The sequence below is a fragment of the Rattus rattus genome, chromosome 17, assembly GCF_011064425.1.
Source record: "Rattus rattus isolate New Zealand chromosome 17, Rrattus_CSIRO_v1, whole genome shotgun sequence".
NCBI lineage: Eukaryota > Metazoa > Chordata > Mammalia > Rodentia > Muridae > Rattus > Rattus rattus.
In genome coordinates this window covers 260,273-285,743 of record NC_046170.1, presented here as the reverse complement: position 1 = coordinate 285,743, position 25,471 = coordinate 260,273, and the positions used below count along the sequence as shown (strand labels likewise).

General features: G+C 44.3%; 1 protein-coding gene across 1 annotated transcript in view; it reads right to left on the bottom strand.

The window, feature by feature from the left end:
- The window catches only part of Large1 (LARGE xylosyl- and glucuronyltransferase 1), a 243,338-nt gene that overhangs the window by 68,757 nt on the left and 149,110 nt on the right, over positions 1-25,471 (bottom strand). Inside the window, 2 exon segments of the mRNA XM_032887950.1 lie at positions 2,302-2,427; positions 4,830-4,942. Coding sequence (XP_032743841.1) covers positions 2,302-2,427; positions 4,830-4,942 — 239 coding nt within the window.

Genomic DNA, 25,471 nt, shown 5'->3' with positions numbered 1-25,471 from the left:
TTTTAATGCAAACACTGAAGCTTATGCGCTCCTCCATACACTTAATGACTCTCATATTTACGGATGTGCGTTGGTTTCAATTTTATTTGTTCGATAAGTAGTTCTCAGTTCCAATTACAATTACCATTCAGAACCACACGGAATGTACAAGTGGATTTTCAATTTGAGTCAATTAGATGACTTTCATCTTATTGCAATAGGCTTCAGATCGAGATTACGTTTTTGGCTTCAGTATGGTATGATATCATTCTTTAAAATGGACTGAGAGTTGTTCCATGGTCTGGACACAGTTATCTTATGGTTAGTGTTGAGTATGAAGTGGGATAAGGATGTGTATTCTACCTGCCCACACGAGCTTCTTTATTTACCCTATAAATCAAGTGTGTTAGATGCTATTCAAGTGTTCTATATTTTTATTATCTTTTGACATCTTTTCATATTTGAAAAGAAGATGCTAAAACATTCCACTATGATAGGAGATTTATCCTTTTCTTTCTCTGAAGTTATAACGAGTTGGTTATAAACAGATATAAATAAAAATTAAAATATATGTGCAGTTGTAGATATTCTTACATTCCTTATACTTTTATATACTTTGAAATATATATGACATGCCACAAGATATATGCGAATTTGGGATGCTTATCCCTGCCTGGTACATTTGATTTTTACTTGGGTCCATCTCTCTCCCACGAATGTTTCGGTATAGCTTCATTGGGTCCTTTTTATGATATTATTTTTGCTTAATCTTACTGTCAATCTTTCATGTTTTCATTAGTGAGGTCTATCTCTTCTAAAGAACATATGGTACATATAATTCTCTCTTGAATCTGTAAAACCATTTCATTACTGAAATTACCTAGAATTCTTTATTTAGATTTAAGATTACAAGGAAGAAGGTATTATTGAGGTCCTACCCTTAATGAATTCAAGTTACTTGGTTAGTGTGTGTGTATGTGTGCATGTGTGTATGCTTTATATGCATGTGTAACAAACAAAAACACGGGCAGGCAAAGATCCCTGGGAATTCATTGGTCAGTCAGTCCAGCCAATCAGTGAGCTACATGTTCGATTTGTATTCTACCTCAAAAATTATGATACGAAGTGATGGAGACAGGCAAGGTTTGAGATATTATTTTCTTTTGACTATGTTGGGTGGTGAGCCAAGACATGGCTTCCTTCTATGTACTAGGTCTTCCCTTTCCACATGTTCCTTCTTCTAAGAACATCTCAGTTTGACTTGATGACATCGTACAAGGGACCAGGAGGACATCTGAGATGTCCTAGGTATTATCTTTCTGAACCGTGGGCAATCATTGTCAGGAAAAATTATATAGACTCATCGACTAAATACATAGTTGCTCATTTCAGGCACAATCAGAATATGTCGTCACATTATGAACAGCTAGCTCATATACCCTGCCCTGAAGTATTCTGAAAGTTAGGCCTTCTTCAACAGTTAGTACTCAGAAAGTCACAATGGAAACTTTTCTGCCACTGTCTGATTTACTGGAAGAAGAGTGAGACGCGTGCTTGCTTTCTTCACTCTGAGCCCTCTACACTTGTCATGAGTTCTACAGTGTTCGTTTACACCCATTTCCATCCAGGTTTCTCTGCAACCAGAGCTTCCAGGGACTAAGCCACTACCCAAAGACTATACATGGACTGACCCTGGGCTCCAACTGCATAGGTAGCAATGAATAGCCTGGTAAGATCACCAGTGGAAGGGAAAGCCCTTGGTCCTGCTAAGACTGAACCCCCAGTGAACGTGATTGTTGGGGGGAGGGCGGCAATGGGGGGAGGATGGGGAGGGGAACACCCATATAGAAGGGGACGGGAAGGTGTTAGGGGGATGTTTGCCTGGAAACCAGGAAAGGGAATAACAATTGAAATGTAAATAAGAAATACTCAAGTTAATAAAAAAAAAAAAAGAAAGAAAGAAAGTAAGAAGTTATTCAAGTCTTTTCTGTAGTATCTGGCATGGAGTCAATGGATTTGGGGATCTGACATGAATCAAAACACTAGGCAGCAGACGGAAGAGGGGAATCCTCACACGCTGTTTCTTTACTTAGGCAGCAGCTTTATGATTTCCAGAAAGTCAAAGAAGAGTGTGAAGGAAAATAACCACTAGAGATAAAAGTCATGTTTCTTTCTGTTCTCCTGGGAACTTACATCTTCCATCACACTTCCCAGAGGTTCATACACAACTGTTTTCTGCCAATCACCACACCCAGCTTCCCTATGCCCAACCAGGACTATGTTGAAGGTGTGAATATCCCTCCAGGGAACCTCTTCACCCACCTTTAAATCGGACACATCTCTGTAGCACTGCTCAGAGCGGGTGTGGTCTGACAGCTGCACATTCCAGAAGCAGGGAAGCTGGTACACCAGAAAGGGGTTTTGTTTGATGACTGCATTGAAAATGTCCTGTGGAATAAAAGCCAGAGACAGAGTCAAGGTAATGGCAAGTTCAGCTTAGAGGAAGACATCTTTTGAGTATCCTACTCCGAGCACAGGATTGCTGCCCCTACCATGACCAGGTTTCCTGCCTTTTTTCTGCAGAAACCAAGCTGCAACATTTGGGCAGGAACAAGGGAGAATCATAGGTCAACCTAGCCAGCTTGGTGCTTATGAGACTAGAGGGTCCTCATCCAGGGAGTTCACACAGAGCAGACAGGGACTGACTTTCCCATGCTGACTGTCATAAAATAAATAAAGTCTCTCCCCACCCCCATCCTCAGTTAGAGCCCTGTGCTGTCCTGAACCTTCTGGAGAGGAACCAATAAGATGACAAGTGGCTCACATCATCCAGAGGGTTGAGATAAATTACATATCCTCATTCCCAGCAGCTCTTTCTTGGGCTTTTGTTTAGCCTGGTGATGGATGTTTCTTGGATTTCTACAGGCCACAGCATCCAGAGTACAAATTCTTATTTCAAACTCTACTTGTCCAGGAAGATCCCTCATGTATGTATGTATGTATGTATGTATGTATGTATGTATGTATGTATGTATACATACATATACCTTGTTTGAGCTTCTTTTCCAAACCCAACGTGAAGCCTCACGTATTAGGCAACTATTTGACAGGTGGTACCTGGAGGTGAATTATGAGCCTTCATGGTATAAGATAGCTGAACAAACTATTCTCGCTGGACGCAGACATACAGTTCCTAGCTTGTGGGGGATACGCTCAGGTCATTGTTACCTGACTTGAAATATGAGAATAGCAGACAACTATCCCCTCAGGTCTTAGATAGCACCTGAGTTATTATCTTTTCCCACTTATTCATTACTCTGTATCTCATTGTTTAGGAAGGGAAATCAGTTTTGGCTCCTTGGGAAATACTGAATAATAATGCTAAAAAAAAAAAAACAGTGATGTAACCTTAAAGACTTTCTTGTTTCTTCTGTATTTGAAAACTTTGTGGAAATCTGACAAATGAATCATGAACAAAAATGTGGCCTGAACTCCGTATGGATAGGAAGGAAAGAAATGAGTAGAGCAAGCATCTGTGTCACATTCAAGATGGCCAACAAGGAGTGATCCTGGGTTCTGAGGTCAAACAGGCCTCATGCATTTCCCAATCAAAATGAGAAATATGTTCTAATGAATATTAGTTAACAGTTTGTTGGAGTTAGAGGGCCTTTTCAGACTGTCTGGATAAGTTGGTCTTTCTTGCTTAAATGCAATTCCCGTGAGTTCAGGATGACCAGGATAAGGACCAGAGTAATGGTTTTAGTTTACACATTACATGCTGCTTTTCAGATGTATGTGAAATATCCAGGGAAATACACCATGGTATTTTGGGACCTCGGGAACACGTATATTCTATGCTGGGGGTAAAGATGGTAATGCTGACTTTTTAACACAGCAGACTGTCATCCACTTGTGAGTTTGATTCCATAAACAAAGAACTTTCTGAGGTAAAGAACCTGGGTCCTGTTGCTGGAGATGTGGCTCAGTGTTTCTGAGCATTGACTGTCCTTCCAGAGAAGCAGGGTTTGATTCCCAGCACCCATATGAAGGCTCACAATCAGAAACTTCTGTTTCAGATCCCCTCCTCTGGCTTTCTAAGGCATGAGGCACACATAAGATCAGAGCCGTGCATGTAGGCAAACATCCATGTACAAAAGTAAATAAAGAAAATAATCAGGTCCTTTGTTTACCTCTGCTATCTCCCTACATGTCCTAGTATACAGTGGTCAGTGACTGTCCTGGTTGAGTACATAAGTGACACTAATAGTATTCTTTCCGAAATAGCACCAGGGCTGCTGTACTTTGGGGTCTGGGATATTCTCCTAAAGGTCCATGTGCTAAACTATCGGTTATAAGTGTTCCCTGGCTTCCCACTAGAGATGTTTAAACTTTTGATAGGTAGATTTAGTGGGAAGTTTTAAAGTCACTGGGAGAATACATTTGAGGGGGATTGTGGGGCTGTGGTGTCTTCTTCGGTGGCATTATCATGGGGTGAGCAGATATGACCCTCCATGTGCTCTGAAGTGTTAGGTTATTAGACCAAGAGCAACGTGGTCAACCAACTCCGGGTTAAAGCCTACTAAACCGTGACCCAAAATGAACCTCTTAATCCAGTCACGGTGGCATATGCCCTTCAATCTCAGAATCTGGGAAACTGGAGGAAGTTAACTGCCACTTCAAGGCAGTCTGGTGAACATACTGAGGACTTGTTTCAGAAAAAGCAATAGCTAAATTAAACTGTAAAAACAAACAAACAAACAAACCCTTTCTCAGTGTTTCCTGTCATAACAACACAGTGTGTATCAACTGGAGTGTACTCAGGTGAAGAGTCCTTGTCGCTGGTCACTCACCTGGTCAGCCAAGGAGGTAGACAGCATTCCCATGAGTTCCCTCTCTGCTGTCAGCCTCCACATCTGCTCCCACTTCATCTTCCGAAGCTTGTCCAGAAGCAGTAGTATGACTCCTGGGAGACAGTACAGAACAGAAGAACAAGGGCAGCCGTGAAATGGAACGAGGCACACTAGCCACTCGGGGACGGGGCTGTACAGAGGTAAGACCTAATTACCGGCAATGATGAGCTCTCCCTCCCAAATCTCAGGGGTGAGCCTTCACCACACAGGCTGCAGAGTCTGGAGATGAAGAATCTTGGGCTCAACACCAGGCTCTGCCAGATCCTGACCTGTAGTAAAACTAGGCCACATCTCTGAAACATCCCCCCTACATAAGAAGGAATGTTAAGGTAGGTGGGGAGTGCTTAGTACTTTCTGGATAAAGGTGTTGGCGATGTCTGGACTACTGGGTTAAAACAGTATATTTTTATTTTTATATTTTATCACAGTAATAATATCAGGAGATCCTGATGTGAACTTTATATGAAGTATGTTTCTCATAAATACTAGTTTCTCTTCAGTGTTTTCCTTGGAAACATGACACCATTGGTACAGCTAATATGTGGCCCTTGCACAATACATAACATTTATTTTTTTCAGGAAAACTGACAAGGACCAGCCTTGGCCTGGAGAGGGGTTCTGGGAGAAGGGATGTCTGAGAGCGGCGAAAAGAATGACTCAAAGTCTAATAGTGGACCCAAGCTGATGACCTGTGCTTTACTTGCTATTCTGAGAGATCTCTCTGTCCATGTCCTTGTGCTTGTGTGTGTGTGTGTGTGTGTGTGTGTGTGTGTGTGTGTTCTCCAAGGAGTTCTCTCTTTTTATCCTAAATACCTCATCTCCTCAGAACACAGCTTCAGTCTTTTATTTTACAGATCAGCCCAGTCATTTACTACAGGTTTCCTTTTGATTTGATATTATGAATCAGTATCCCCTGTTCCCAGCCGTTTGATTCTTAAGAGAAAGTAAGCATCGTTTTTTCTTAACATTGCAAAATAATTCAGAGATCTGTCTGCCTTTGTTAAGCACAAGGAATAAGCTAGTTTGGTGGGACCCTGTCCTGAAATTACCCTTTTACCACACCTGGTCCTAATCTTGCTATGTCCCAGGCTGACCTGGAACTCGGGAATCTGCCTGACTTTGTATCTTTCTGACACGCTGGCCCCTAGTGCAGCTGCCTTTGTTCCTTTAGATTCATGAAATCCCTCATAATTCATAATGTAGCCTTATATTTTCCATAGTTCAGAAATTATATATATATTTTGAACTCATTTATTTAGAGCTCTTTCCCATATCCTTAAGGGCTGCCCTGAAGGTCCTAGTGTCTACCATTTTGTTCAGACATAGCCACACGCTCAACTTCTGGACTCCTGCTATTTCTAATTACCATGGAGCATTAATGTTAACAGGGAGGACATTCCTCAAGGGAATGTGAAAATGTGCACACTATTACACACACACAAAAGCCCTCCACCCACAGCAGCCACTTATACTTGTAGAGGGTCCCACCAGGGGCCTTGTCTCAGGGGCAGGGATCATGTTACTCTGTTCCCACCATGGCCACTCTGGGCTTGGCAAAAAAAAATCAAATAGCTTTTCAACAACTTTACTCTGATTACATATTTTAGTTTTAGTTACTTAAAAAAAATTATGAGCCCCTGCCCAGTGCCATGTGGCCCAAGTGGGAAGCTAGCTGAGGTGAGTACTAACCCGGTGGGTGAGAGCTCGGGCAAGCAGACTGCCCCCAGATAACCTCAGCCCAGTGTCACATGGCCCCGGTGGAAGAGAGCTCAAGACAAGCTGGAAACAACCACCAGAGGCAGAACTGGGGACTGGAGAGTAGTGAAGAACAGACTGGTGTGAGTTGTTGGTGAAGCCACCTAAGGCTATGGTGGGTGGGGTCTTGGCCGGTACTGTCACTGAGGGCCATGTCAGAATCCATGGCCCTGCAGCAGAGTGGGTATGTTAGCATCAAAGGACAGGTAGATGTCCCTGGCTTGTGCTGCTCCCTGGAGCCATGTTGATGTTTGAAGGCTATGCAAAACGGGTCCTATCCCTCACTTGGACATTGTGGGACTGCTGGTCTTGTCCCTAACCAGCTCTGATACTCAGGAGAGTGGGTCCCTCATCTCTCCCAGGAAGCACAGTAGAGCTGGCCCTTGTGGGAGTTGCAGGTGAGTTGGCCCTGAGGGTGTGAATATGGGGGACTGGCCCTGCCACTTGTCTGCTCTGCTGTGGCATGGACAAAGGGAGAGATGCCCTCCCCTCCTTTTACTCCTAGCCACCTGTAGTGAACTGGAGAGCTGGCCCTGAAGTCATGTGAACAGTACAGTTGGCCCTACACCTCACCCGAGCAGCATAGTAAGCAGATCTGGCCCTGCTGGTGTAGGCGCAGGTGAGCTTGCCCTGAGGGCATAAGACTTGAGGGCTGGCTCTCCCCTTTGCAGCTGCAGCATCGGATGCATTAGCCAGAGCAGTGCAGAGAGCTCACCCTGGAGTGTGGGTGTGGGAGAGTTGGCAGGCTGGACAGCTCAGATACCTTCAAGGCCCAGATTCGAGCTCTGAGTTATCTACCTCGTTGATGAACTACTAGAGCATGTAAAGTGGCTGGTCCTACAAATGCAAAGCTGCAGGGTCTCCACAACATAAAGCATCAAAAAGATAACCAAGAGGAGTCCCAGGAAGGTTCCAGAATTGACATTGAAGCAGAAGCCAGAGGCCCCCTACCAGATGAATGACTCACTGAAACGAACATTTGCAAGCAAAGAAATGTGGACAAAAGGCTGTACTGTAGGACGTACTACCGAGACACTACAACTACCGCAGTGAGAATATTCTTTTCTTTTGGGGAGGTAGATTGCAAGGGTGAGTGGCAGGTATAAGATAAAAAGATGAGTGGGGTTGGGGTTCGTAATGTAAAATTCACAAGGAACCAATACAAGTTTCAATGTTTGCCTCCATGGATGTCCATGTTTAGTGCCCACAGAGAACAGAAAAGGGTGCCTGATCCCCTGAAGTTTGAATTACAGAAGGTTGTGAGCTGCTGCGTGGGTGCTAGGAATGAAATGAGGTCAATTCTAGAGCAGCAAGAGCTCTTAACCTCTGAGCCGTCACTCCAGCCCCTTCTGACTACCTCTTCCTCTATCATTTGATAGTCACCTGCCAGCCTTGCCTTAGCGTCCTTGGCTTCAGCACAACTTTCGCTGGCTCAACGACAATCAGCAGGTGTGCCCATCAGCAGGAGGGCAGCGTGGGCCTTTAGTACAAACGTCACAGCCTTCCTGTTTATAGGAAACGATTGACAACAGTGCTGCTCCCTTCACATCAGCTTCTCGTGGTGGATTTTGTAGGGATGGAGTTGAACATACGGGCAAGGTGTAGAGCATTTTAACATTGAATATACTCTGGTGTTTGGAAAAAATAGTTTGGAAACTATTCAACGTAGGAGGAAGGCCAGAAAGTTCAAAATCAAATCTAGTAAGAACGTGTATTTTGGCTCGGCTGAGTGAACTGCAGGCAGCTGTCCACAAGCAACTTAGTCTAAGTGGGTAGAAAAAGTCAACTTCAGAACGAGAGACCACACAGTCAATGTAGTGAAGGGAACTGCTATACCTCTGGGCTCCCAAAGCAATCCCACTCCTGATGACTAGTGAATACATAGCATGCATTGCATGTATGTATGCATGTTCCCATGTGTAAACATTCAGGTGTGTGTGTAACTAACTCAGCAGAAGGGCCTCTCTCCAGACAGAAGATTTTGGGTACAGAGATTTGAAATGATGGGAAGAGTAGAGTGACAGAAATGTGTATTTTACAAGTTAAAGGTTAATTACACGGATCACTCATCTCCTTATACATACTGGCTTTCTGGAAATACTAATTTCCTCAGTGCTCCAAGATCTTTTCAAGACAGATATCATCACTCCTTTATTTTTCTAAGGGGCTAACCTAGGCCCGTGTCTCATTAGAGTTGAGAAAGCGGCAGATGACATTTGGGTTTGCCTCGTTCTACCCCCAAGGCTTCCTTGCTATTCCACACAGACCTGAGCCACACCAATGCTATCTGAAGGCATGAAACTTCTGCTTTTTTTTTTTTTTTAAATTCCGTTTACACATCGGTAAAAATGATTAAAATACTACTCACTTCATCACCCTCAGAAAACTGATATGCCCTCTAGTGGCAGCCTGGTGTTACCACATAGCTTTCCTGAGAGGACTGATAGGGCTTGCCTTTTCAGAAGGTGTGACTGACTACTCCTGGCTCCAGGGCATTTGAGCAATGTGGTGTCATTGACATGGGAAGAAAAGGAGATGATTGCCCCCTGCAACCTCCTCTCCTGGTGAACACAAGCCAGTTCCAACCTAGAAATTACTCCCTAGACAAAGTCCGATGACACATTTGTATGGAATTTCCATAATAAAACCCATTACTTGCAACTAAAACTATTCAGTATAAAAGTCTCATCTATTTTGAGAAAAGTGAAAATAAAGAGGCACAAAACAAGCAAACACGGCGGTATAAAACTGGTGACACAGAAGCAGTCTCCAGTCCAGAGTGTGTGAGGGATTTCGTCAACTGTGATCGCAAAAACTAATTTAAATGAGGAAGAATCAATGCTCCCAGACATAAAGAGAGGCTCTGAGCACTCTGAGGGGTAAGGAAAGAACGTAAGGAATGGTCTCAAAGGTCTAGAGGGTCTGTGTGGATCTGGGAACTATGGGATCTAAGTTTAGCATCAACATCTTTAAGCAGCATCGTGTGTCGGGAGGTTGGAGAGCCGACTTGGTTCAGCACGGGCAGTAGGCTCCTTGGTGAGGAGGTTCAGTCAAGAACCTAGAACTAAATGCAGAAAATCAAGATTGTTCTCCCCGGTTTCTCAGAGTTTATGTGATGTAACTTGACGTTATAGTGATGACATTTCAAACCAAGAACAAACGCAGCAAATTGTGTAAAGACTACCCCTATGCTGCCAAGAGACACGCTAATTGACCATAACAGGCTTCCAATCACAAGTGGCATGCGACGGTTTGATAACTATGTTCTGAAAACTCTACATTTCCTTTGTCTAATCATCACTTGCTGACGTGCAGGTTCCTCCTGGAATTACTAGGAATTAATGCACATGTATGCAAAGTGGGGACGAGTTCATGCTCTTGGTGCTGCATCGGGATCCCATTTCCACCTCCTCTGAAACCAAGGGTTAAACCATCCATAGGTGACAGGGATTGCCATGGCAACGGCCATACATTCCCAGAGTCCATTTGGTTTAGAACCCACCTTTACCTGTGAGCGTCACAGTTTAAATAAAAACAGACCCTTCCTGATCTTTGCCCATTCTTCTTTTCTCTCTTTTCCCCCTTTTCCACTGTCGCCTCCCAATAAACCTCTCCCACGTGGAACTGCATTGGCCTGGTGTGGCCTGTCCCCGGACAGAAGCCATGATTCTATCACAACATTGGTGCTGAAACCCGGGAAGGGACATTGATTGGCCAACCATCACTGCAGGACCACAAGGCACCCAGCGCCTGATGGTGACAGTTGCCCGCTCTCATCACCGCACCTCGTGGACTTGAAAGGCAGACACAGCTGCTCTCCCACAACCACGGTACCAGCTGCAACCTGTGGTTTTGTATCGCAGCCGCCACAGCCGCGTCTTCACAGCTGCACTTCCATCGGCCTCCATTGCTGCGGGCAGACGCAGCTGCTCCCCCTGCCACAGTTCGCTGCGAGGGAGCCCCGCCCACCATCGCTCTCACGCTGCTGCTCAAACACAGACTTCCATCATGTGAGCTGCAGCTGCTGCTGCGGGACACACAGGCTTCTATCACTCGAGCTGCTGCCCTCCATGGTGGTCCACCTATCCCCTCAAGGCTACAGGGGCTCATCGTCTAAAGTCCGGCTGTCCATTCCTCAGGTCACCTATTTGGGACTAACAGTTACCCCAACCGACAAAGCTATTACCTTAGATAGAAAGAACCCAATTCAGTCTCTGAGTGTTCCTTCTACAAAGGAAGAGATTTTATCATTCCTGGGAATAGCCAGTTTTTTACGTTCCTGGGTTCCTTCCTTTTCTCTCCTTTCTTGCCCCTTATAAGAAGCAGGGTTAGGCCCCGCCCATGAACCTCTTTTCAAACCTGTTTCCAAGTCCTTTCCAAGGCTCCAACAAGCTCTCTTTAAGACCACAGCCTTACCTCTCCCTGACCTGACTTGTCCTTTTTCCCTCTACATAACTGAAAAACAGGGATTTGCCCTTGGAGTCCTAGGTCACCAACTTTGACCCTCTTTTGCACCTGTAGCATACTTGTCAAAAAAAAACCCTAGACCTAACCATCCAGAGATGGGCACCTTGTATTCATACCTTAGCAGCCACTGAACTCCTAATTTGAGAGTAAAAAAACAAAAACCAAACAAACCAAACCAAAACAACAACAACAACAACAACAACAACAACAAAAACAGCAACATAAAACAAAACAAAAACCCCTAACCTTTGGGTCGCCTACAACTTTGTCTTCTCTTTTCCTAATCTGTCACAGCTCCTAACTTACAGACTACCTCCCTCCAGGGTTCCTTCTTTTCGGGTAGCAGTGATAGAAGACTCCACACTCACCTTCCAGTCATGCCCACGTCTTAATATTTCCAGTTCTCTTCCTCGACCAAATGCTAACCACTCCCTATCTCGCTCCTGCACTCAAACCTTAGACTTCACACATACAGAAGGGTACACTGCCCCAGGCCATCTATACCTCTATACAGATGGAGGCTCCTTTCTACGTGAAGGGGCCAAGACTTGGCTATGCCACAGTGTCAGACACTGAGGTGGTGGACGCACAGCACAGGCCCCTCCTGCTCACACCACCAACCAACAGGCTGAACTAATAACCCTTGTCCATGCCTTTCAATTGGCACAGGGTCAGTCCCTCAACATCTACACAGATTCCAAATACTCTTCCCATAATCTCCTGTCCCATGCTGCTATGTGGAAGGAGCATGGGGTACTTATGACTAAAGGAGGATCTGTAATTAATGCAAATCGAATTATGGCCATGCTAAAGGGCTCCCGTCTCCCCACAGCTATTGGGATTGTCCACTGCAGATCCCACCAGACGGATGACTCTGCTGTCTCCAAGGGAAACAACTGAGCTGATGAGGCAGTTAGAGCTGTGACCCTTAGAGGCCTAGACTCCTCTCACCCTTCCCAGGACACTCTCACACTGAAACCCACATTCCCACCTTCACCTTCCGACACTTGTCAATCTCTGTCCCATCGTCACCAACTCTTTTATCCTAACAGCCAAGCATTGTCTTCTTATTTTGTTAAGACCCACCTACGGCCTATGCCTGAGGACTTAAGTTTCCTAAAATCTATCACTGCCTCTTGCAAAACCTGTCAGATGTCAGACTCTACATCAAGATATCGAAGCACCCTTTTCCTACCCACCAGGCCAGAGGCTCCCTTCCTGGAACTGACTGGCAACTTGACTTCACCCACATGCCCACTGTCAAGCGTGCCAAATACCTCTAGGTGTTGATGGACACCTTCTTGGGGTGCATGGAGGCATTTCCTACAACAAAGGGGTTCAGGCAGTATTTGATCTCCTTCTCCAAGAGATCATCCCCCAACTTGGTATCTCAGCCTCCCTCTAGTTAGACAATGGTCCTGAATTTACTTCCCAAATCTCTGAAATTCTGTTAAAAGCCCTAGACATCTCCTAGTATTTTTATATTCCCTATCACCCTCAATCTTCAGGAACAAACCCCCTTTAAAAAACCTCTTTTGTTAAGCTGTCACAGGGATTTCGTCTCTATCGGGTAAAACTCCTACCTCTGGCTCTTTTTAGGCTATGAGCTTTCCCCAAGTGAACTCTCGTCCTCTCGTCCTTTGAACTCACGTATAGGCATCCAGACGTAACTCCTGGCCTTTCATGTTAAATGCCCTCCCATCCTAGACCATCTACTCACTCCATTACTTTGCCACTTTTGTTCTCTCCTGTGGAACTTTGCTGACCACCATCTATCTCGGACAAACACTGTCCCTTGTCCACTGCCTGTCAACCCTGGAGACCAAGTTCTTCTGTCCCCTCCAGACCATTGGTCCTCCCTCCTCTCTTAAATGGCAGGGTACTTTTAAGGTAATTCTCATAACACCTACAGCTGCTAGACTCGAGGGACTCTCTCACTGGGTCCACCTGTCTCACCTCAACCCCTTCATCCCTCTACATCCCTAACACCCTTCATACACGCCGACCCTAACAGGACCTTGCTCTGTTAAGCTCCAGAAAAGACCACCCAACTTGTCTCCAATCCCAGAAAATCAGACTCCAGTCCATCAGCTGTGCTCAACACCACTGGATTCTCATCTTCCCCATGCAGTTCCTTTCCATCCGTGTGGAGATTCGGGGTTCAAGAACCCCCCCAGAGTTAACGGTCTTTCCAAATAGGGTCAGGAAACTGCTCCATGGCCAGATGCCAGAATAGGAGAAAGGGCTCATTTAGTCAGAAATGTTATCCTCAACCCTATTCTTTCCTTAGCCTCTGTCCTTCCCTAGTTAGCCCCAAACTGTCCTTCTCTCATATCCTATACAAACCACCATTCCTGCCCTGTTTGTGGCCCTAGCCCATACAAGAAAGAATGGACATCCAAATATGAATGAAGTTAGTGAGGTTGCTGTCATCTCTGTATTTGTTATCCCATCTAAATATCATGATCTCTCTACTTGCTTTCTCCTTGACCAGACAAGATGATGTAAAAAAAAATGGCCAGACACATACGGGGGCTGCCCATATTGGTCTTGTCAGATACATATGCTAGGATCATGGACCAATCACTTCTTCTATCAACAACGCAAGACACTCCTTTTCTACATACAAGACCCATGTAATACCAGGTGGGAGACAGAAGTTGTTGGTAAGTTCTACCGTAAACATCAAGCTGGGTCCCCAGTAAGTACTATCCGCATCCAGAGAAAATATGTCTCAATTGCCCAACCTATAGATATGGAAAAAGTAGGGGAGGTCATCAATCAAACATTCCTCTGAGGTCCTTACCTCTTTGACATCCCCTCTTATAAATGGCACTAACTTGTCATTTCACCTTTTGTTTCAGATCTTGACCTCAGTGTACCAACTCCTTAATGTCACCCAACCTGGTTGCTTTAAAGATTGCTGGCTATGTGTACCCCATGGAACTAGCTCACAATTGCCACTTACAGCCTCTCTGGTGATACTGCCAAGTAACATTACCTTACCTTTTGTCAGCTGCCCTGATTCTGATGTTGCCATGACTCCATACCTTTTTGGTGTGGCAAATTGTTTTAAGACATCCAGGACACATTTTGTAGGTACACTAAGCTCCCCAGACTGCAAAAGAACCACAACCCTTGATACCTCATTTCTACCACAATGCCCTGCAGTCCAAAACATGTCAATTCTTTGTGGCATTCAGGTATATCGTCGCCTATCTGCCAGCTGGTCGGGAGTTTGTACATTGGTTCCCTGAACTAGGGGTAATCCAGGGAAAAGAGCCCATGCCAATCCCAGCTGTAGATATGACAGCTGCCTAACATAAGAGGGCAGTTCAGGTGGTGCCACTCTTGGTCGCTGCAGGAATAGCCATAGGTGCTGGTACTGGAATTGCAGGGATAACGACTTCCATGACCCAATATAATACGTTCACTTTTGAGCTTGTCACCGGCTTTCAGAAAATGTCTGAAACCATGCTTACAGCTCAGAAGTGAATCAACTCTTTGGCAGCTGTGCTGCTTCAGAACTGACAGAGGCTGGATGTCCTGACAGCTAAACAAGGTGGTCTTTGCCTGTTCCTCTAAGAATTCTGTTTCTACATCAACCAACCAGGGATAGTGAGAAATAAAATCCAGGAGCTACAATCAGATATACAGGATTTCAATGACCACGAGGCCTCCCATTCTGGACTTTTGAAAACCCTATATGGAACTGGATACTCCCTTTCATAACGCCTTTCCTAGTCATCTTCCTGGCATAACTATTCACTCCCTGCCTCATTAACCTTGTTTCTCTATTTCTTCAATGACAGATACAAAAATTTCTAACCAAACTATTATTCAGTTCCTACTCCAGGGTTACCAGCTGCTGTCCACAGAGGAGCTGCTGCCCAGAGAAGCCTGATGAGACTGCTTACAAAGTGGACCCCATGGTGAATGTCAGCGACACCCCAAAACTGACGACTCCAAGACAGCAGGAAGTAGCCTAAGAGACACTAAGCCCCTGTTCCCCTTTCACCATTGGCTTGCCCCTCCCCCTTTTTTCTGCTCTTTATGATAAGAAAAAGGGACGTATGCTGATATCAGGATCCGGCTTTTGCCTCTGAACCCAGTGGTGAGATCATCCATAGGTGACAGGGACCCGCACATCTGTTGCCATGGCAATGGCTATAAGTTTCCCAGTATCCATCCATCTGGTTTAGTTCCCACCTTTACCTGCAAGCGGTTATGTCACAAAGCAGACCCTTCCTGACCTTCACCCCTTCTTCTTCTCTCTCTTTTCCCCCTTTTGTCTCTGTCCGCCCCCTACCCCCCACCCTCAATAAACCTCTGTGATGTGGAACTGCATTGGCCTGGCGTGGTCTGTCCGGATGTGAGCAGTGATTCTATCACAACAATTGGTACCATAGAAATTACATATTTACATAGTACTTACATACATAAATAATTACATATTTAGTTCTGACATATATGCTGTGTGCCAAGTCAGACACTGACACCACTCAGGCTTTAGCTGCCTGGCAGAAGGTGGCGCCCAAAAGCTTGACTGTAGCCTTTGTCTGGCGTTTGCTGCCACATTATCTGCCCATTCCACACCTGCTGCTGGGGTCCAGTAGTGCAGAGCCTTGTCATTGCCAGAGGGTGTTCTGCACAGAGGCTTGTGGTCTTAAATTTGATAAGACCTTTCTGTGTACTTGGCTGACATGTGTGGGACCTGTAGGGTTTTACTTACAGCTGTCATGCTAGGAGCATAAGAGATCAACACGGGATAAGTAATAAATACATTAAAAAACAAAGTCTTCTCTTGTGACCATTTGGTCCGGTGATAGTCAGAAGGAAGGACTGCTACATTCTGCACCTATTGAATATGCAGTGAAGCTCACATTCAAAACGGCAAAGAGAACAGTGCGGTGTCTATGGGAGAGGAGAGAGAGAAGAACTCTTTCAAACAGTGCTTTGGTATGGGTAAAATGTTGAGTTTTGTGGTACTATAAAAGAGAGCCGATTACTGGGCAACTGCTGTGCATGAGTGACCTCTGATTGAGTCTCGGGACAAATCTACAGGGAGATGAAATGTCCTCCATTTTACAGATAAAGACTAAGGCTCACACATCTTAGTTGCAAAGTTAATCACACTGTATGATTAGTGATCTTTTAAACATGCCATACTGCTGCTTCTGTGTGTGTGAGTATGTATGCGTGTGCATGTGCGTGTGTGTGTGTTTATTCAAACACGCCCATAAGTAAACAGGGGAAGCCTGGTTCTATCAATGTTGTCAGTGAATAGAAACCCACTCCTGTAGGGATGACTAGAGGAGACACTAGGTCATGTGCAGAAGACCACACAGGTATAAGGCAGGGCTTCATCAGGACTGCCTTATTTGATGATGACGGCAGGCCTGACCTTGAGGAAGAGACTGGCTGGAGACCAGAAAAACTGGAATCAGCACAGTGTTTCAGAGATGACTGTCTTCTCTCTGCATGGGAGTATACCCAATGGACCTCTAAAGAAGTATGGGCCTAGCCCTTGCCGGCAAGGAAACCATGTAAACTCCCTCTCTACAGTAGCTATTTCCCTTTTCCTATGACCGCATATACAATAAAAACAACATAAAGGAAGAAGAATTTACTCCAGCTCAGTTTGAGGTTGGTATGGTTGGTCCCTTATGGTGGGGGAGGTTTTAGCCCCGTGGCAGTAGGGGTGTGAGGCTATTTGTTCATATCACAGATGATGAGGAAGCAGAACAATGATAATGCTGATGTCCAGCTGGCATTCACCTTCCCTATTTCTTACTCAGTTTGGAACCCCAGCCCGTTGGATGATGCTTCCCCATTCTGGTTCCCTTCTCAGCTAAGTTTTCCAAGAAATGCTCCCATAGCCACATCCAAAGGTTTGCCCAACTAAAACCCAAGTGTCTCTCACTGGTAACCAAATCCACTCACACTGATAACCAAAGCCAACCATTATTCCAGGCTAAGTAATATCATAGGTCTGCATGGGCAAGACCTTTGTTAGGAGGAAGGCCTTCCCCCCCTCCCTTCTCTCAGTTTCTTTTTGTAGTCTGCTTTCATGATTAAGCTGAATGAAAGAACCATCCTAGGTCTGGCTTGGTTAATTCAGACCTCATGCTCCCTTGACTCAAGAGGAGAAATGGGGATTCACAAGGGGCTGCATAAATCCAGCAGACAAGAGGCAAGTTCAAAGTAGGATTTAGATACATCCTATTCCTTAAGTCAGTGTAGAATGTTAGTGTGGGGAACACAGTTAAACAAGCTTGAAAAGACAATGTGATAAACAAAAAAATATTTGACATATGTACAGCGAGCTGCAAAGATGTTTATTTACGAGGAATTTGATTGTTGTTGTTTCTCCCATCTACACTTCCTCAGCTCCGCATCACCACCTGAAGATGAGTTGTACCTCAGTCCTCTGGTGGTTCTTACGGCTTTGCTGGTCAGACCAATGAACGTGCCTCCGGGCACTAAACAGATGCTGGCGAGAAGATCGGAGGGCGTGTACGCTCTCTTCCTTGAAATGTGTATGAAAGCAGCCCTTACAATCAAATCATGGCTTTTCTCCCCTCTGCTTTGAAGCACTGGGGGTTTCATTCTAAGCCTGATGCAATAATGAAGGTAAGTTTATTAAAAACGACTCAATTTAAAATCCCTGCTGAGTTTACCTAGGACTCACTTCAATTATAAAAATTAAAGGGTTCTGTGATCTACTTTCTGCTTGAGTTTTTTCCTTCCTGAAACTTGGAGGAGAGAGAGGGGGGAGGGGGAAGGGGGAGGGCGAGAGAGGGAGGGGAGGGAGGGGAAGGGGAGGAAGGAGGGAGGAGAAAGAGAGAGAGAGAGAGAGAGGGAGGAGACAGAGACTGACTAGGAATATGCTTGAAAGAGTGAGACAGATTCTTACCTGAAACCTTCCACTTACTTTTGCTCATTTCTTTTTTATTAACTATTCATGGGATGAGGTATAGCTGGGTATTCCAGAGATAAAGAATATGATGAGGGCTCAGACAGAGAAAGCGCTAAGGGCTGGGTCTGGAATACCCCACAAATGCCCAGTTTCAACAGGCTTGCTCTGCTTGGTAGGTGTGGGAGATTGTACAACTTTTATGAGCAAGGCCGATTAGAAGGTCTTTACTACATTGGAGGTGCAGGATTCATGAAATTCTGGCTTCATCATTTATCTCTTCTGTTTCCTAGCCAGGAGATGGAGTGTTTTGCATATGATTCTACAGGTCTAGAAGTTATACATAGAAATGCTTGTGGTCCAGAACCTCTGACATTACACAGCAAAACCAAACCTTCCCTGTTTATAAGTGGATTGTCTCAGGTGTTTGCCACTGCATTGGAAAACGGATTAGCCAAGAAGGAAAGATATAGTCTGGGCAGGAATGGCAAGTTCCCAACTCTAGGTGTGAGTGAAATTTATGTCATGGGAAATGCTCCTTTTAGGAAAAACAAAAAACAAAACATTTATCCTTCTTTACAAATCACCCAACAGAATCCTTTCAGTCTGATTGTAACAGGGTGAGCTAGAGCAATGGCTCAACAGATAAGAGAAGTGGCTGCTCTTCCCAAGGACCTGGATTCAATTCCCAGCACTCAACTGGTAGCTCACAACTATCTGTAACTCCAATTCCAAGGGATCCAATTTCCTCTTCAGACTCTGTGGGCACTAGGTACATATGCGGTGCACATATGAAAGAAGAAAATATATTTAGAGATCATAGGGTATAATTTTAAGAACTTATATAAATTATAGATAGGTTGACATGTTAAAGGATAATTTGGAAATGGTCATAATTTTGGACAGGGATGAAACTAGAGAGCTTAGGAAACTCATTTAAGAAGACAAGGTTTAGACCTAGTCCTTCTAATAGCTGCTCTTACAAAGTGTTTAGGATGGTTGGGTGATTAAGTAATGCAAGTTAAAGGCCAGAGAGAAAACTCATGGTAATATTAGGTTCTGATTTAGTAACAATAAAGTCTTTTCAATATTATTCAAATACTAAATAGCTAAGAATAGTCAAAGTTATATATAGTATATCTAGAGTTATATATAGTATATGACTTTTGAAGACTATCTTCAAAAGCATCAGAGATTGACATAATATAGCATTTAAGATCATTTCATTATCAATAGATCTTTTGACTAGGAGACACGTCTGCTCCTGACAGGGCCCCAGCCCACTTCAAAGAAGATATTGAGCACCATTACTGGAATCTCTTCAACTGTGGCAAGTCAGTCACTGGGTAAGAACTACTCTGATTTCATTCTGCAGACAATTACTGTCCAAAAAAGGATAGTCGACTGCTTAGCTCTGCTAAGGAAGGGTAAGTTAGTCCTTCAGAATTCCTGCTTCACTTAAGATCTGTCAGACGGTCTGGGGCAGAAGGCTGAAGAAAGATGCTCCAACATTATAGGGAATTTTGGAGCCTGTCCAGGCAGTCAGCTGTGTCTACAAATTGTATAAGTTTTGGAAGCTATGTCCTTGTTCTTCCTACGTATTCAGGTAATACTTCCTTCCTTCTCATATCTCTGACTGAGTTGAAAACTGGAGTCTCGTAATTAAACTGAAGTTATTTAGCATTAAAGAAGATGATCTAGATTTGAAAGGATGGCTTTTTATGGTAACGCAAGTTAAAATCAAACATAATTCAGGTATAGAATTGTAAACTCTTTAAGTAAGAATACTTTAAAATTGTTAAATGTGATGGATTGGATGCTATAAAGCTATGTCATATATTATAATGTACATAATTGTTATAATTATGTCCAATGCATATCTGAGAGATAAGAAAGTTTAACTGGACAAAATGAGTCATATGGTAAGCACCCTTTAGTCACTATCCTTTGGCTCAATATTATGTTTGCGAAATTTATCTACATTACCTTAGAATGTTGTTTCTATCTTAATGCTAAATAAACTATTGTTCTCCTTATCCATTTAATTGTTGATGGACAGGTAGGTTGTTTCTACATTTGAACCTGCTTACAAACACTCTGGAGTTTGTATTATGGTGTCCTGTGTATTTTTGTTGACTATATACTTAAAATGGAGTTTCCGGGCTGCTCCAAAGTTCACCTGAAGTACATCATTGCTAGTGCATATATTGGAAGACCTACAAGAGGTACCTGCCTTCTACACTTAGTGAAGAACAAACACCACTGTAATCCATTTGGAACTGCCCATCTCTAACAAGTAGCTCACATATGTTAGCTAGGACTATCAATAATATTTCCATTAACATATACATGTCCACATGTCCTGGGAAGGAACACCAGTGGTATAGGGTCTTTGCAACCTTTACGGTCGGACCCTGGACCAACAGATGAATGAGCATGCTTGACCCAAGCATGTTACAGGCTCCTCTAGTTATGGGAGAAGCTTATTCTAGAAATTGGATCAGCAGGACATACACTTATGGTTAGTGACAGAGCAGGGAGGACCCGACTAGCTTTGTTGTGATGCTGACCTTTTAAAAAGAATGCACAATTACTTGGTTCTAGCTTTCAGCTAGAGTGATAAACATCCTTTTTTTGATCATATTTCTGGTATTCACCACCTAGAATGCCGGAAGCAGGCTGCTTTGTTAGCTAAGGATCTAGCAAACCCATAGCAGACATTTTCCAAAAAAAAAAAAAAAAAAAAAGCCGATTTCTGCTTTCATTGTGCAGAAGACAGAGAAATACAGAGGAGCTCACATTACTCTGTGACCATTACAGAGATGCCCAGTAAGATGGATTTTGTGCTTTGTGGGTAGGGAGAGAGTACAAAGGAGAGGACAAAGAGTATAAAGTCCTAATGCTGGCTGTCAAGGGTAGATGGTCACCCTAAGTTCTACTTATGTTTATAGTTCACTGTCTTAAAGTTGGAACCCTTCAAAACCACTTATGCGCCTCTGAAAACTCACCAAACCTTGAGCTCCGGTCTAGTAAAGCCTATTTTTATCTCTGCCAGAACCTGCCTGGCTCTTTCTTGATCACGCCCTCTGCTCTCTGTTCCTATTTTCCTGCCATTTTCATTTTCTGTCAACCTCAGATAGATTTCCCCAGCTCATCTGTGCGCCTCCTCTCTGAAGCCAATCAGCTGCAAGATTTTCCTCTGGTCAATTGTCCTGCACATGTGTCCCTACCCTGAGATGCTCAGTTCTTCAAGGAACAAGTAAGGTCATTTCCACAAACCATTATCTATCGGTGGCACACATGGTAAAATCAGAGGATACTTCTGAATGAGTTAAGTGAAGGAATTGCTTTGTGGGACCCAGTAAATGCTCAAAGACCATTTGCTCGCAAACTGTTAAATGTGCTGAGATAAATACTGCTCGAAATGTTTGATGAAGCAGGTCTTGAATGAAAGGAGCTAGGCAGCTATCAGTCTGGCCTGTCTCTTTAGTCAGATAAAAAAGGTCACATGTCAAAATCAAGTCTTCTGTTCAATGACTGCCAATCTCTCACAGGATGAAAAGACTCACAAACTTTAGTCAGAAGTTTTCTCAGGAAAATAAAAAAAAAATATGGGCATCTAAAGAGACCTAGGTGTGAATCAGGTATCTGAACTGGCTTTCAGGAAGTGACTTACTCTCTCATATGTTCAGTATGGGACAATGCAGCCTTAATGGCCCTCAGAACACTCTACATCTGCTGATACCAACCACAAACAAAAATAATCTTTAATTAAACAAAAATTCAGAGTCCTTCTGTGGCTGATAATTCCCAAGACAGGGGGAAGCTGGAAATAAGCCAGAGAAGCTGTGTCCCACTTTGATTGACTCCTGCTCCCAAGCTCCACACCAGGGCCACCAGAACACTGTTCTACGTGTTAGGAGGAGCCATGAGAGGGTGATGGAGACAAAGTAAAGAACTTCTCTAGGAGACATGGTTAATTGGAACACAACATTAGAGATGTGTGTCTCAAAATCCGACAATGACAGGAACACTTGGGGAGAGAGGGAACGTGTGAGGGAGGGAGCTGCTTCTCAGTTTGCATATCAAGCCAACACAGAAACGCACACACACTGAAATGCACGAGAAGGGTCCTGCCAAGTTGCCACTGAGTAAGGATGATAAATAGAAACTAATTGCTCTATGTTCCTACTGAGTTGTAAAGTACTAAACATGACTGGCAGTTTCAGCCGGGTACAGTCCTCACTACTGTTGTGGAATAAAACCCAAGGGTCTGTATGATCCTATGAAAGTCTAAGAAGTCCTGGGAAGCCCCTCCATCTTACCTCTACCAACTCTCCTTGCCGGATCCACTCTAGGCCAACCTAATGCCAGAATCAGGCTGTTGTGTTTTATAAAAGATAAGGAAGGAACGAGTATGTTTGTAGGAGGTTAGGAATGATGTGGGGGAAAGGGATGCCCCTGAGGGTCCAGGCTGAGGCATCCCTTTCACTTGATTCCTCATGACCTGCATTTTTAGATCACGCAGGCCAAGAAATCCAAGTTTATATGGCAATGCGTTTTCCACATTTACAGAATAGGATGCGATGGGTGCACCAACTCTTAGGGAGCTTAGGGGTGAAAATGCTTGCTCTCATTCAAAGGTATTGACTGATGGGTGTCCATTGGCGAGGACCTACTGTACACAGAAGGTAATGAGGGGGTAAGTGAGAAGTCCGTAATAGCAGATGCTTTAAGACCAAATTGAATATACCATTCTCATTCCTTCCCCTGTACCTTGTGTGTGTGTATCTCTCCAATCAAGAGTGCCATTAGCCCCTTGCTGTTTCTTCCTTTTGGTGCCTCCATAAGGAAATTGTACATAATTAATGGGATAGAGATGCCCAATATTTACTGAGCATCGATACTGGTTCTATATCTGTGGGTTCTATGTTACCTTTAAGGAGTTAGACCTCCGAGCAGCCTATTATCACTGGGTTATTATTCCCATTTATCAGATGGGGGAAGGTAAGTGGCACAGACAGGATCCTAACTCACTTCTGCCAGATGCACACCATACGACCTTCTGCTCTGCTCTGCACTGTTGTTGGTAGAAACTCTTGTTCTTAAAGAGCTAGAGAGTCAATGCTTTTGGCTTTAGAAACCACAAGATTTCCGCTAGCACTTCCCAAGTTCTCCCATTGGGACTGCAAAGTGTCAATGGTGTGTCACAAGCCTTATTAACGGACACTAACGTTTATTTGAGTTTCATATAAAGTCCATGTGTCACAAGGTAGATTCTTTGATTTTTTTCCTCCCCTCAGCAATCTAAAAATGTGAAACGCATCTTGGTTTTAGGAGGACACAAACCCAGCAATTTTGGTCACCCCTTACTGCAGTCAGATATTCACTAAGAGACAGAAATAAACATGGAGAGTAATGGTAAATATTTGCTGCTGTTGTTGTCGTTTTAACTTTGTATTGATTCTTTGAGAATTTCATATTTTGTACCCCAATCTCATTTATCTCCTTACCCCTTTACATCTGCCTTCCACCCGTGCAACCTACCCTCAATTAAAAAACAAAAACCAAAACAAACATCTTGCCAGGGAAGCAGCAGGGTGTCACACAGTACGTCCTTTTGTCCAAACAGCTTTACCTGCAAATGTTCCTGGCAGTGAATCATTGAGGCCTCTGGCTTCTGCTACAGTGTCCATACTGGGTCCTCACTGGCACTCCTCTCAAATATCCCGTTGCTGCCCTGTGCCATGAAATCCTGCAGCTTTGGATCTGTAGGACTGGAACTGTTTTTATAGTGTGATGTCCTTACCACCCCAGTTTAACCGTGGGCCTCAGGAAGACTGGCTTTCTTTCCTATTTCTTTGGTTGCCTGCACTGGACCAGCAAATAGTTCAGTCTTTGTCCACCAGATCAGGTTTAATAAACATGGGTTAAGTAAGCAAAGCCTGCCTGGCTAGAGCAGCCATGAAAGCTGAGAGGTGGGGTATTTCTCTTGGATGGCTAGCTTTGATAAGATTCCTTTCACTTGAAGCAGTCCCTCAGGTCCCGACTAAGGAATTCAGGATCTGCCACACCATTCTGATTCAAATACATCTGACCTACTGTGCTGAGAGGCAGCTGTGAAGAGATGGCTCTTTAAGGTATAGTGGTGAGTGATAGGCAATAGCACACAGTGTGACTGACAGAGCATGAGTCTGGTCTTCTACGCTTCGTGAAGGCACTGGCATTTTAAGTTGGGTTCTTTGAGCCATGATAAGCACAGGAGAATGGGCTGGGAACAAGAACAGGGGTGGAACTGCATTCTGCTGGCTTCCCTCCTAGATATCCTGTAGGTTTTCCACACTGACCCATAGAATCACTTGTAACTACATGATTTTTTTTTCTGGACAGTCTTGTCAGTCTGTGGCCAGGCTTTGCTTTGTACTGAAGTGTCCCCAGAGCCCTCGCAATGCGATGGGGGCTCTGGACTCTTACTTATCACCTCATCTCTGCTGAGTGTGTGCACAATAAAAGTCAAGTGGTTATGAGGCCCAAGAACCCACTGATAGCGAGAATTGGCTGTGTCGGATACTTTTCTCACTGGGATAAAACACCATTGGCCAAGGCAACTTACAGAAGGAAGGATTTGGGGCTAGGGTTCCAGAGTGATAAGGATCTTTCACGGTAGAGAACACGGCATCACGCTAGGCCTGGTGGCAGAAACTGTATGCGATGAGGTCACATCTCGAACCACATGCGCGAAGCATGGGGATGATTTAAATTTTTCTAAAAATATCAAAGCTGGTCTCTTAGTAACGTCCTCCAGCAAGGCCACACCTTCTAAGCCAGCTCAAATGGCACCACTATCAGGGGACAAAGAGTTCAAGTATCTGAGTCTATGTGGGGGGCATTTTCATTCAAACCAACACAGCGGGGTATGTAATAAATGCGTGAGATGGAAAGGGGGGGCACCATCTCCATAATGAGTTCTGGAATAAAGCGTGTTCAGTTGTGTTTAGTAAATAGGAATCACCTGCTACGGATGACAAACTAGAGGCTAGGATCTAAGGCTCCCCAGGTGACTCTCGTAGGTAGCCACCCACGTGGGTAGGTAATGTTCTAAGTCTGGGAGATGGTCGCAAGGCTATTGAGGCAATTCATAGCTATCTCACCTAGTTTACTGGGAATGGGGCTGGACAAATTCCCAGAAATACAACTTCTCAAGAAGCCATTGCTACGCAATGACAGGCTAAGCGCTCATAAGGAAGGCGTAAGCCCTGGGCTCTGACATTTACTGGCTCTGCTAACTCAGGAAACCAATTAACCTCGCCGAGCCTCCACGAACTCCTCTGTAAAATGGGGATTAGAGGGGCTAATGCACACGAAAGCGTGCGTCAAATCTAATGATTAGCGCTGTGAACCTGAAGGATCCCAAAGCAATGACACATCTCGTGCCATCCGTCCC